Source organism: Equus caballus, chromosome 22 (assembly GCF_041296265.1).
Source record: "Equus caballus isolate H_3958 breed thoroughbred chromosome 22, TB-T2T, whole genome shotgun sequence".
In the NCBI taxonomy this organism is placed as follows: Eukaryota; Metazoa; Chordata; class Mammalia; order Perissodactyla; family Equidae; genus Equus; species Equus caballus.
In genome coordinates this window covers 22,396,139-22,409,239 of record NC_091705.1, presented here as the reverse complement: position 1 = coordinate 22,409,239, position 13,101 = coordinate 22,396,139, and the positions used below count along the sequence as shown (strand labels likewise).

At 54.2% G+C, this 13,101-nt stretch overlaps 1 protein-coding gene across 1 annotated transcript in view; it reads right to left on the bottom strand.

The window, feature by feature from the left end:
• The window catches only part of RSPO4 (R-spondin 4), a 37,880-nt gene that overhangs the window by 9,861 nt on the left and 14,918 nt on the right, over positions 1–13,101 (bottom strand). Inside the window, exon 2 of the mRNA XM_001497744.3 lies at positions 91–279. Coding sequence (XP_001497794.1) covers positions 91–279 — 189 coding nt within the window. The remainder of the gene's footprint in view (positions 1–90; positions 280–13,101) is intronic.

Below are 13,101 nucleotides of genomic sequence, written 5' to 3'. Positions count from 1 at the left end.
CCCCGTGGCTGTGCTGGGGTGAGAGGTGGGATGTGGGCCAGAGGGGCCCAGGAGAGCAACGCGAGCACAGGACAAGGGGGAGGCACGTACTTTTGCACCTGTTGACCTCCTGGCCGCGGATGCCGAAGTAGCCGGGGGGACAGTCGTGCACACACTTGCCGTACTGACGGATGCCCTCCCGGCGGATGAACAGAAACAGCCTCTGCTGGCAGGTGGAGCAGCCGTTCTCCTCTGAGCAGATGACACAGCCTGTGCAGTTGCCCCCCTGACCAGCTCCCACTGCCAGCCAGACGGGGGTGGGGGGAGGAGAGGGAGAGAGAGATGGTCAAACAGTATGTCAGCAGCTCAGAGCATCTCACTGGGATATTAACTGAGCATGTAGCCAACCATACAAAAGACTACATTTCCCAGTTTCCCTTGCAACTAGATATGGTCATGTGACCAAAATCTGGTCAATAGGGTATAAGATAGAGCAGTGTGTGCAACTTCTGGAAAGCTGCCTTGCAGGGCAGGGGCATGCCCTTTGTCATCCGCTCACCCTTCCTGTTGGGTGGAATGTGAACATGATGCCTGGAGCACCAGCAGCTATTTTGGATTATGAGGTAGCAACTACGTGTTGAGGATGGTGGAGAAATAAGATTTAAAAAGCCTGGGTTCCTGAGGAAGGCGGAACTGCTGTAACAGCCCTGGACTCCCTGTGTGGACTGTTACATGAGAGAGAAATCAATGTCTATCTCATTGAAACCACTGTTATTTGGAGTTCTCCGTCACTAATCTTTACTAAAAAAAGTGTATTTTTGAGTGTGTGTATAGTGCATACGCATGTGGGGGTTGAGGGAGACCCTCACCCTCCTGCTGTGTTTCTGAACAATACTCCGTTCCCTGCTGTCGCCATCATCAAGGGCTCCCAACACCATCATGTACAGCATGTTGAGGGAAGGCACTTTTTGTTGCCCCAGAATTGGCAACCAGGACCGAAAGCTGGGAAGAAAGAGGTGGAAAATACCCTAGACTCTAAAGAGAGCTTCTACATAGCTCACAGGAAGTCTCTGATTAAGCTGACCACTTGGAAAGAGGGACCCGTGGGAGCCGGGAGTTGTCAGCCTGGGGAAGCCATGAGGGAGGAGGGTTGCTGTGGCCTCCCTCTGTTCTTAAACCCTCAAACCAAGTGAGGTGTGATTCAGGGGAACCCCTAACAGAGACAGGGGGTGCCTGCAAGAAGGGGTGACCAGCATCTCACACCCCGCTTGGACACGGGCTTGTGTGGCTGCCCCACAGATCTGCCTGTTCCCTCTGAGCAAAGAACAGAGCCCAGGGGCGGGAAGGGCAGAGCTGAGAGGGGAGGCAGCGGTCCGAGAACCTGCACATCCTTCACGGCAGGCCTGGGGGGCTCCCGGTGGCAAGGCCCCTGGAAGAAGCAGGCTTAAGTGCTGTTGCTGCTGCCTCGCCTAAAAGCCTGGCTGCTGGCATGTGCCCCTGCAGCAGGGTAGACCGCCGGGGGTAGGAGCTGGGGAGAGTCAGAAAGTGACCAAGTGTCCTTAAGGGACAGAAAAGGACCGAGCGGCCTCGTAGAGGCAGCGCTTGGGGAAATGGGAAACTGTTTCATGTTTAGACCCCATCAAGGTCAGACTGGTTAATAAATCGGTTACACACTGGGGCTCCCTTGACCTCATGGCCACCCAGTAGGGGATGTTCTTGGCTCTCTGGCTGCCAGCCCCTCCCCCATTCTTATTGGTGCCCCAGCTTCCTTTTCAGAGGAACTCCCCATTGCAGGAGGCCCTGTTGAAGGGCAAATCCCGGTGCCCGCTCCCTGGAACAGAAACCAAGGAGGAACCACCCTTCTTCGTTTTGACAGTTGGTGAGCGTTGATGGAAACCTGGCCAATCAGACAGACACTCCAGTCACCCCGAGTCCTGGGAGTGGGACACAAAGAGCGAGGGGACACGTGGGGACAAGGTTCATGGTGGAGGCAGAGCTGACTCTGCTTCATCCAGCCTGGGTCCTTTCTGTCTCCCCTTCCTCCCTCCCTCCCGCTCTGGGATGGGTACTGCCGTTTCCCCAAGCCGGATCTCGTGCCACCTGGATTCTGTGAGCCCCTACATCCTGCTGATAACTCCCACTGCTGTTGCTTACACCCGAGAACCCGAGTGGTCCAGCGGCTCATATGGAGGTACACAGTAACTAATTTTTACCCTGGGATCCTGCCCCCAGGCAGCAATCAAGGGTGGCAAGGCCTCATTGCCCCTGGGAAGAGAAACTGGCACAGGAGAGCAGAGTAAAGATTTGTGTGTTTCCAAAGCAGTAGCCCTGGCAGGGACCTGAGCACGGAGAGAAAGCGTGAAATCATAAGAGGGATTCCCAGGGCCAGAGAGAGAGCATCAACTGAGAAGTGAACAGAGCCCTGGCTTCCCAAACGACTGGCGAAAAATTTAAATTCTAATGATATCAAGGGCTGGCAAGGATGAGAGAAAAGTTTCACTTCCAATAGGAGTGTAAACTTTGGAGAAAAATCTAGCAGCATCCAGCAAATTTGAGGATGTGCCTTTTCTAAATGTGGCGATTTGGCTTCTGGTATAAACCCTAGAGCGGCAGTGCTCAAACTCTAGCACGAATCAGCATCTCCTAGGAGACTCATTACAATGCAGGTCGCTGGGCTCCACCCGCGAGTCTGATTCACTGGGTCTGGGGTGGGGCCTAATAATTTGCATTTCTGACAGGTTTCCAGGTGATGCTGATGCTGCCGCTCCAGGACCACACTCTCAGAACCACTGGCTTAGAGAAACTCTTGTGTATGTGCATAAAGAGACAGGTATGAAGATGTTTATTGCAGCATTATTTAATAGCAAACAATTGACAAAACCTAACTGTCTATCAAAAGTATAAACACACAGTAGTCTAGTCACACACCACAGCCATAGTCCGCTTATAGGACCCAGCCGAGCCAAATGGCTGAGGGAACGTTACAGTCGCCATTGTGGATACATTTCAAAGACAACGCTGACAGCAAAAGGCAAACTGCACAATGAATCATATGGTAAGAAGCCATTTATAGCAAGTCTGTAAAACAATATTCTGTAATATTTATGATACATAAATTTGCATGAAGAGTAAAAGACATAAAAGGGACTGATAAACACTGAATTCAGGATGGTGGCACCTCTGAGGTGAGAAGTGGAGAAAGGGATTCAGGAAGAAGTCTGAGGACTTCACTTGTATCTGTGATATTTAATTTCTTAAAGTCTGAAGCAAATAACGGAAACGGCAAGATTTGATAAAGGTGGCTGGCAGGTACACAAATGTTCATTGTATTATCTTTTTATTCTTGCCTGTAGGCTTAAAATATTTCGCAGTAAAAATACTTTTAAAGAAATAGTTGAGCCTCTATTGTGTCCTGGGGGGAGAGCGAGAGGGAGGGGACCTCATTTTTTCCATGCCTTCTCCCTGCAACGCCCAGCCTCAAGCCGAGGTCTTGGGTAGGAGAAGTTGACAGAAATTCTGAGAGCAGTGGAGACCTGCGCCCCTGAGCACTATGCTAGTCATCCCCGTGTCCATTCTCCACCTCCTCCTCCTCCAATTAGTAATGGAACCCTAATTTTTAGCGGAATGCTGGTCCGAAAGTAAAGACTACATTTCCCAGGCTCCTTTGCAACTGAATGTGGTCATGTGTATAAGTTCTGGCCAATGGGCTTTAAGTGGGTGTGTCCTGTGCTACCCCCAAGGAAGCGCCTCTTCCTCCCGCCTGCGGGAGTGCGGGCTGGACAGCTGGAGCCGTGGCAGGTCAGATGGCGGAGGGAACTGGCACAGACACCGTGGCGCGGCCGTGCTAACCCAGGACTGTCTTCCTAGACGGTTTTATAGGAGCGGGAGGAAAGTGTGCCCCGTGTTTAGGCCACCAGGCCGTTCTGACAGATACCGAGGACTACACGATAATGACCGAGGCGGTCGGGTCTTCGGCCGCGCAGGTGAGGTCAGTGGAGACCCGCGTACCCGCGTCAGCGCCTCGGCACTATTAAGCCCACTGGACCTGAGATGCGACCCCCAAAAAAGGGCAAGGGGAGCCTCCCGTGGCTCGAAGTGACCTCTGCCACCTGGCAGAGTAGGAGTTCAAATTAGAAATGATGCTCAGTTACAGAAAAACAAAGTGGTGCAGACTGAGACTCACACCCCAACGTGGGTGTCGTTGCCCGTTTTGCAGCTGAGAAACAGAGGCCCAAAGAGGTGAGATAACATGCCCAGGGTCCTGCAGAATCAGTGGGGGCAGGCACCCACGTCAGCTGGCCCCACACTGCCCTCTTGGAGCATTTGTTCAGGATCTTCTCCGTGTCAGGCACAACAGGGGCCACCGGCGTGAGCCACACACGGTCCCTGCGTTACCGCACCTCACAGCCTGGTGGCAGGGCCAAAGCCCGCAGAAGTGACTGACAGCAACACAAACGGGCACAAAGCAAAACTCTTACTGACCACTGTCTCTCGGAAGAGCCTGACCCCTGCAGTTTCACTGGGGACCCCGAGGCCAGAAGGGGTGGAGCCTGGCCCCAAATCAGGCAGCCAAACAGCAGAGAAGCCCCAATTAGAGCTACAGCACTATTTGTAGAGTGATATTTCCCCGTGCTGAAGACAAAGGAACCCGACGAGGACCTTCCTCTGACCTCGGCAGGTGGTGTGTGTGTGTGTGTGTGTGTGTGTGTGTGTGTGTGTGTGTGTGTGTGCACAGAAGCGCGCGCACAAGAGTGGAATGTCAACTAGCGTCTTTCAACCCCAGGTCTCCGCAGAGAGGCGACTCTGCCTCCCGCATCCTTGGTGCTGACAGTTGCTAGCGCGCCCTCTAGTGCCTCTATGTTGTAATTGCACTTCTTACTTTGAATCCTGATGGTCTCACTCTGGCTTTTCATCACAACATCTCTATAACTCGTTAGAAAGAGCAACGCGATTTCCAACCCCTCCCCAAGGTCACGAGTGTACCACGAGGTCCTGAATGCTAATTTTATGAATAATAAATGATGACAACTAGAGTTTGTACAATCCTGCTTTGCAAAGATCCAAACTTAATGATTCTTAAACTTGGCTGTGCATCAGAATCCCCAGGCAAGCTTGTAAAGTGTCTGGTTTGGGCCCAGGAATGTGCATTTTAACAAGTCCAGCATCAGTGTAATAGGCATATTGGAAGTGTCTCCCCTGCTTACAATTTCCTTTCCCTGAGAACCAGACTCAGACAGCATGCTTGTCCTCCATGACCCTGTCCCCCGGCCAACGGGGGGCAGACTGCACCAGGGGCCGACAGCTCATCCAGGCTGAGCCAATTAGACTGTCTGTCTTGACAATTTTGACTCCAGGCCAACAGAGAATGGTCTGGGCTGGCCTCTTGACCTAAGGACATTTGCAGGCGGGCAGGGTGGTCTGTTCTGGTGCACATGTGTGAGAAGCGAGTGGGAACTGGCATCCGTGGTCCCCCTCTTTGCCAACAGAGGCCCCTCTGCGCTCTCTGACTTTGAGGTTCATGTGGGGCCACCTCCACCCAGAGGCACTCAGCCTGGGCCTGGCCAGTCAGCACCAGGGCCCCTTGACTGCGGGGGCTGGTTCAGACACAGGCACGTGTCTCAACAAGAGCAAGTCTTAGGATTTATGGTGGGGTGGTCAATGGGTGTGTGTGTGTGTGTTTTCTTTTGTGCTTTATTTGGATTTGGAAAGATGTAGACCAGAGCTGCTGGGCACCACATGAGGGAAGAGTGTCCCTAGAATGGAGGCCACACTGGCAGCAGAGCCCAGAGATTGTCTGAGCACCTGGATCCACCCCTGGGGGTGTCCATAAATTCTCTTCTTTTCTCACACCACTTTGTGTTAGGTTTTCCGTCACTTGCAACTGAAGACTCCTGACTAATACAGGAGCAGAGAGAGAAGAAGAAACGGTCAGACGCAGACAGAACAGCAACCAGAAACCCCGTGGGCCCCAAAGGACAGAAGTTCTGACCATCTTCTAATCCAGTCCCCCCAAGGCTTGGCTCACCTCACAGCTCCAAAGAAAGTCACTTTTTCACTTCAGCTGGCTCTCCTCCGGTCAACTTACAATCTAAATGACGTAGCTCACTAGATGGGACACAGATCATGGTGGGGCTCTGCTTCAGCAAGGACGAGGGCCCTGAAGCACCACCCACCCAGCCCGGCCAACGTGGCACCCAAAGGGGCTCTGGGATTCTAGGGAGCACACTTTGAAAACCCCTGGGTCCTTTTACACCTCAACTGGGTCCTGGCCTTCCTCGCTGCCCCCTCCCAGCTCAGATTCTAAATGAAAGCGTTTGAGCTCTAATTGCACCCTCCTCGAGTTTCCTGGGGGCATCAGAGGGGATGGCACCTCATGTGATTCCCCTTAGCAACTGTCTCCCATAATCGAGACCACTCTCGCTAGTCAAAATACCAGTCAGCCCAAAATGTATGGCTTTGCGTTGCTCCAGCAGCTGGGGGAGGGGGCCTTGGAATGACATCACTTCATTTTTCCCCAAGCACCCAGGGGATGAGCTGAGAGCTAGATGTCCATTTTATGGAGAATGACAGTGGAATTTATCACACCAGGCTTGGCAGTTTACAAAGGGATGCAGGCTTAAAACAACTCTGAACGCTTGCATTAGCCCAGGGTTAAGTGATCCATCCATCCATCCATCCATTCATCCATCCATTGAACAGATAGTTACTGAGCCCCTACCCTGTGTCCGATCCAGCACCAGGGGCTTGATGGTTATGAGCTTTTAGGGGGCTGGCTGTGTGATCATGGGAAAAGCACTTGAATTCTCTGAGCCCCAGTCATTCCGGCTGGAAAAGGGGGTAATAAAGCTTATCCTGCAGGGTTGTTGTGTTTAAAGGAGATGGTACATGGTGATCTCTTAGCTTAGAGCCCAAAACACAGCAGATTCCCGAAAAACTGGAGCTGTTGTTATTATACGAAGCAGATGACATGTTTTCTGCTGTCAAAAATCTAAGGACATGTGTTATGGACAGGTACCCAGGTTCAAATCCTGCCCCCACCACTCACTGAGTGAGCTTGGACAAGCACCCTCATCTCTATGGGCCTCAGTTTCCCCATCTGAAAAATTGGGGGAGCAATTCCTACCTCTGTGGGCCTTGTTATGAGGTCTGTGCAGACAAACCAGCAAGTGCCTGGCACATAGTAGGTGCTTCTCCATACACATTCCTTCCTTTCCTGTTCCCTCACCGTCACGAGACACGGTGGCATTGTCAATCCACATTTGGACCCCCCTCCCCTTTCACAGGGGAACACACAGAGGCCAGAGGTGCTAGTGGCCAGCAGGGCCCAGGAGATGGTCTTTCTCCCTCTGGAAGGTGACAAGCTCAGGGCAGAGACGAGGGGACAGCTTGGGTCTCTGGTGAAGGGCAGGTTTATTCTTTCTGCTGGGGTCAGGAAATGACCTGTGCTCAGGGTGACCCCCATCCTGAGAACAGCCCTGAGCCCCTCGTTGTGGCAGGAGTCCATGGCTCAGCGTATGCCCGTGGGCTCTCGCTTTTCTCCATCTGGGGATGTGGAGCGGATGTAGGGTCCTCTCTGCAATATCACGCCTCCTACCACCTTCGCTCTGCAGAGCTTTCCTCGAGGGGGCCAGAGGCACAGGGTGACGACATCTAGGACCCTGAACGTTACACGTCCTCCCAGACAGGTCCCCTCCTCGGCAGCCCACAGCAAGTCTGCCACTGAAACATCCTCAACACCCGATTCAAGAACGTCAGCCCCACACTTAAAGAAAACTAATTTGGATAGATTGCCAACATTTAAAAAGTCAGATTTCACATAAAAAGCTGGAAATTAGGTTTCTCTGGAAAAAGCCATGCTCTCTGCCAACACCGGGTCTGCAATCTTGCAAGGCAATAATTGGTTGGATACAGAGATGGGGCACAGGCTCTCCAGTTTGCTGCAGTCCCCACCACTCCTTAATATTATCCCTGACACTGAGGACAAAGGTCGGCTGTCCTGTACCATCCTTGAGCTGCTGCTTCTCTAACCCCCCTTCACTCACTCACATTAGAAGACAACGTAAAGCGGGGGTTCTCAAACGTGGACATGTGGCAGCGTCACCAGGAGCGCTTGTTAAAGCACAGATGGCTGGGGCCCACCCCAGAGTGGCTGATTCAGTAGGTCTGGGCGGGGCCTGAGAATCTGCATTGCTAACGGGTTCCCAGGGGTTGGGGATGCTGCTGGTCCTGGGACCACACTTTAAGAGTGGAGTCGGGTTAAGAGCCAGACTGCTGGGGTTCAAACCCCGCTCCGCCCCTTACCCTTGCCCATGTGACCTTGAACCAGTACCTTAACCTCTCTGTGCTTCAGTTTTTCCATCTATCAAACAGGAATCATAGAGGCTAACCTCACGGAAGCTCGAGGCCCTGAGCAGGGTCTCAGTAATGTGACTGTCACCATCTGCCATGCCTCCCTGGGCACTTGTGATTTTGGCCTTGCTTTGGCAATTAGTGCAGAACTTTTTATTTTGATGTCAACATTTTTGGGGTAGAGTTTCTTCATAATTGGGGTGTGCCCAGGGAAGTGTGTCTTGCATGAGAACATCGTGTGTCACGGTGGACTAAGGATTTAACACAGCTGTCCTGAAGGACTCCCCGGAGGTGAGAAGGATGGGGAAGGAGAGAAAGAGACCACTGTCCCCTGCTCCAAGGCAGTGCCACCTGAGGTGGGCCAGGCCCTGCCCTGGGCCCTGCTCTGTCCTTGGGAAGGATCCAGAACCATGTAGGAGGGCCGCGTGCAGAGAGCACTCGGCAGTGCCCCCTCGGATCCCTGGCTGGCCGTGGGGAACGCATGTCACCGATGAACAAGGGAAATAAACGACTCTTGGGCTCCCGCCTGCCCGCTGAGGCCACCACATACGGGAGGCAGCCACTGCCACTGGAGGCTGGCTCAGAGGAGCCCAGGGCACATTCCTGCCTGGGGGGGCAGATGGCACCATCCCCAGCAAGGCGGGGGCGCCCTGGAGATGACTCCTGGCTTGGAGACTCCCCAGGGGTGCGGGGCTAGAGGTCTCCATCCCACTGGACCCTTCTCAGTACCCCGGGGGGACCTAGAGGGCTTCACGCGCAGCGGAACATTGAGGTGATCTTGGCTTTCGGGCCTCATGAACTAGCACTCCCTGGCTGGGGGATCTCAGGCAAGTGGCTTCACTACTCTGAATCTCAGTCTCCTCTTCTGCAAAATGGGGACAATGTTTGTAACCACCTCCCAGGCACTTGTGAGGATGACGTGAGCTCATCCATTGAAAGTGCTTCGCACAGCTCACAGCAGATGAACGGGCACATTTTATTACCTGATTCACGGGAGGTGCATGGGAGTCCCCCCGAGGTGCTCCCTTGAGGGCTTGGACCCAGTTTGACTTGTTCTCCTTCAAATTTCTGTCGCCTTGCACATTGTGGGTGCCCACTAACTATTTCTTAAATGAGTGAATGGCTGATGGATTGATAAACGTTCTCAGAACTGTTCCCAGGGAACCTGCAGCCTAGCGGGAGGACCAGGCTCAGACGTTGCAATGAAAGCTGATGATGTCCGCCCAGCGGGGCTCAGAGCCGAGTGAAGGCCCAGGCAGGCGGGCGCTGGGCTCAGAGACGGGAGTCATCAGATGCCGGGGCAGAGCTGGACTAGTTTGTGTGGGAGGAGGAAAGCTCTGTAAGAGATGGGAGGGCAAGGCCGTGCGTGAGTGAGCGGTGGGGAGGGAGCTTGTGCAAGGAGCACAAAGCAAATCTCCGTGAAGGCACCCACGCAGCACCCCCGAGGGGTTCATGGATGAGACCCTCCAAATGCAGTAACAGTCTGCATCCCACATGGACACTGTTCAGCCCGTGCCCTCCAAGCCTGCCTCTCCTGTCGCCTCAGTCCACAGCTGTTCCTCTCACGGCAAAACCCTTGCAGTCACCCTGCCTCTTCCTTTCCCTCATTCCCACCTGCAATCGCTTAGAAACCGATCAGTTCCACCTCTGAAATAAGTCCAGGATCCAACCACTTCACTGTGATGCTGTCACCTGCCCCCTCTAGCCCGCCCCCTCCCATCTACGGCCACCAGCACCCTGCAAAGACCTAGAGGCTCCACGTCCCCCGGCCCTGCTCCTTCACTCACACGTTCTGCCCGCTCCCTCCAATCGCCCTGCTCCAGCCACAATGTCCTGGCCTAGCTGTGCCTCAGACATGCCGAGACCACTGCCACCTCAGGGCCTTTGCACTTGCTCTGCCCTCTGCTGGGAATGCACCCCCCCCCCCATTCCTCCACAAGGCTCACCCCCTCAGACCTCTGCTGGAATGTCCCCTCCCTTGTGAGACCCTCTAACCACCCGACCTGAAGTAGCACCCACTCCCCTGCCCCTCTCACCCCGCTTTGTTCCTCTTCATTTGTCCCCACCTGCTATGTGATATATTTGCTTGTTTGAGGTTTTGGTGTCTCTTTCCCACCATGGAGAGGTGAGCTCCAGGAGGGTGGGAACACACCCCAGCACCCTGCACACACTGCTCAGCACCTGGCTTTGCTCCCTGAAATGATCCTGGTGAGTGTCGCACGTCGCTGCCTCATTCTTTTTATAGCTGCTTACCATTCCATGTAGAGATGCCGCCAAATTCATTTAGGTGCGTCATCACACCCGCTTCAGAGAGGGGGGCGCTGAGGTCGAGGCAGGGGTGCTGCTTGCCCCAGGCCGCCGAGTCAGAGGTGCAGGGGACAGGCAGACCCAGGCCGTGGGACTGCAGAACCTGGAGGCTTCATCCTGAGGCCACACTGCCTCCCAGCTGCCAGCACATCCTAGCCTCCCCTAACCCTCCACCCAGAATACCCGGCCTTGCTATGTTCCCAGCGCTGCGCCAAGGCCCTGCCTCCTTCAATGTCCATTTGGCCCTGACTGAGACAGGAAATTGACCAAACAGTGGCAGTACAGGTTGACACAGGACTGACCCACCCATCTCTCTCTCGGCCCATCTCCCCTCTCCCCCAGCAGACATGCAGTGGATCAGCACGCGCGTTCAGTCCCTGATGAAATGCCCGTGTCCCTGTCCTTCAGGTCCCTCCAGACTCCGCATGAGTGATGCTCTTCCACCCGGCATGGGCTTGGGGAGGTGGGGCCTGGAGGCGGGTGCGGGAGCCAGGGTTCACACCCACACCTGTTGTTTCCCAGCCAGTGGTGACCCTGGGCTTTCAATCCACAGCAGAATCACCAGGTTGCTCACAAACGGCAGAGGGGCTGCCACCTCTCATATACATTGCTGGCTTCACGCTGACAGCGGGGAGCCCAGTGTCGCGTGCAGGAACTCGTGTGATGCCCAAAACGCGCCCTGCCAGGGCTCCTAAACTGTAATGTGCGCACAAAGTGCCCTGGGATCTTGGGTTCGAACATAGATTTTGATCCTAAAAGTCTGATGCCTCAGCCTGAGTTTCTGCCTGTCTCCGAAGCTCCCTGGGGGACGCTGGTGGCACTGGCCCCAGACCTCAATTAAGAAGCACAGAGAGGGGCTGGCCCCATGGTCCAGTGGTTGAGTTCGTGCACTCTGCTTAGGTGGCCTAGAGTTTCGCCGGTTCGAGTCCTGGGTGTGGACATGGCACCGCTCGTCAGACCATGCTGAGGCAGCATTCCATATGCCACAACTAGAAGGACCCACAACTAAAAATACACAACTATGTACCAGGGGGCTTTGGGAGAAAAAGCAGAAAAAAAAAAAGATTGGCAACAGTTGTTAGCTCAGGTGCCAATCTTTAAAAAAAAAAGCTACGAGGTGGTGCTGTCATCACTGCTCATTTTACAGGTGAGGGAACTAAGGCTCGAAGGCTAATGAATGTAAGTGGCAGAGAGTGATAGGGTCCCCAAACTCATGATGCCTGGTGACGGATGAGAGGTGGGGTGACATTAGGAAGGGGCAACGTGATTCCTCTTACCACTCATAGGAGGGGTATTTTCCCAAGTGGCCCAAGTTGGGGACAGTCCCTGCCAAGCTCAGCATGGCAGGAAGGGGAGGGGCTGGGTTCATGTGTGCCTGAGCATGTGTGTGCCTCTGGGACAGTGGGGGGCGGGGGGGTGACAGTCTGGCGGCTGACAGATGAGACCCACATCAAAAGGATCCTAGTGCCTGGAGGGTGAAGCGTGGGGAAGGCCTTGCCCTGTGCTGCCCCTGCCTGGCCTCCTGCTAGGCGGGCAGGGGGACACAGTCCCGAGCAGGCTGCTTGTGCCCAGCATCCCTCCCCAGCCAGCCCAAATCTCTGCCTTCTCCATCCCCTAACCACCCACCCAGACCCACCAGATGCGTCCCGCCCTCCAATAGCTCCTCATTAAGAGCAGACACATTTGTGTTCCCGGTGGGAGCCCTGGGGATGCTGAGCAGCCCAGCGCAGCCACCAGTGACCTTCAGAAAAATCACAGTTTTTTAAAGAAAGGATTGTTACTGGATTCCTCATCATTTGGCAGGCTGCCCCGCCGGAGGAGCAGCCGGCCGAGACCGGGACGAGGGGAGGCAGTCAAACCCTCCCGCCGGCTTCTCCGGGATCCTGCTCCCCAGAGCTCGGCACCCTGTCATCCGTGAACACAGAACTGTCACCAAGCTGCCCCGAGTGTGAAGCCGTCACGAAATCAATGGGCCTGTGGAATTGTCACAAGGCTGTCTTGTGTGTGGAAGTTTCATAAAGTTGTCAAGAATGTGAAATGGCGTAAGAAATCGTCTTCAATCGTCCCATATGGAAAACGGCCAGGAAATCGTCAGGTCTCTGTGGCTGCCACTCTTTTGAGAACACATCCAGAGGACGGTTCCTTTTCTTTTCTGGTTATAGGGACAGGTTTGCTGTGTGTGTGGCCTTCAACGAGCTGCTGAAATACTCTGTGCCTCAGTTTCCTCTTCTGTACCTACCTCAGAGGGCTATTTTGAGGATCAAATGCATTATGCTCAAAACAGTGCCCGGCACACAGTAGGTCCTCAGGAGTTCTCACCACCGCCCTCCCATACACACAACTAGAATGGAATCTCCTGAGGCAGGGCTGATTCTGGCTTGCTCATGGCTATGGCCCCATTACCTGGCAGAGTAAGTGCCTGGTGCACAGTAGCTGCTCAATGAGCACTTGTGGGCTGGGGAGTGG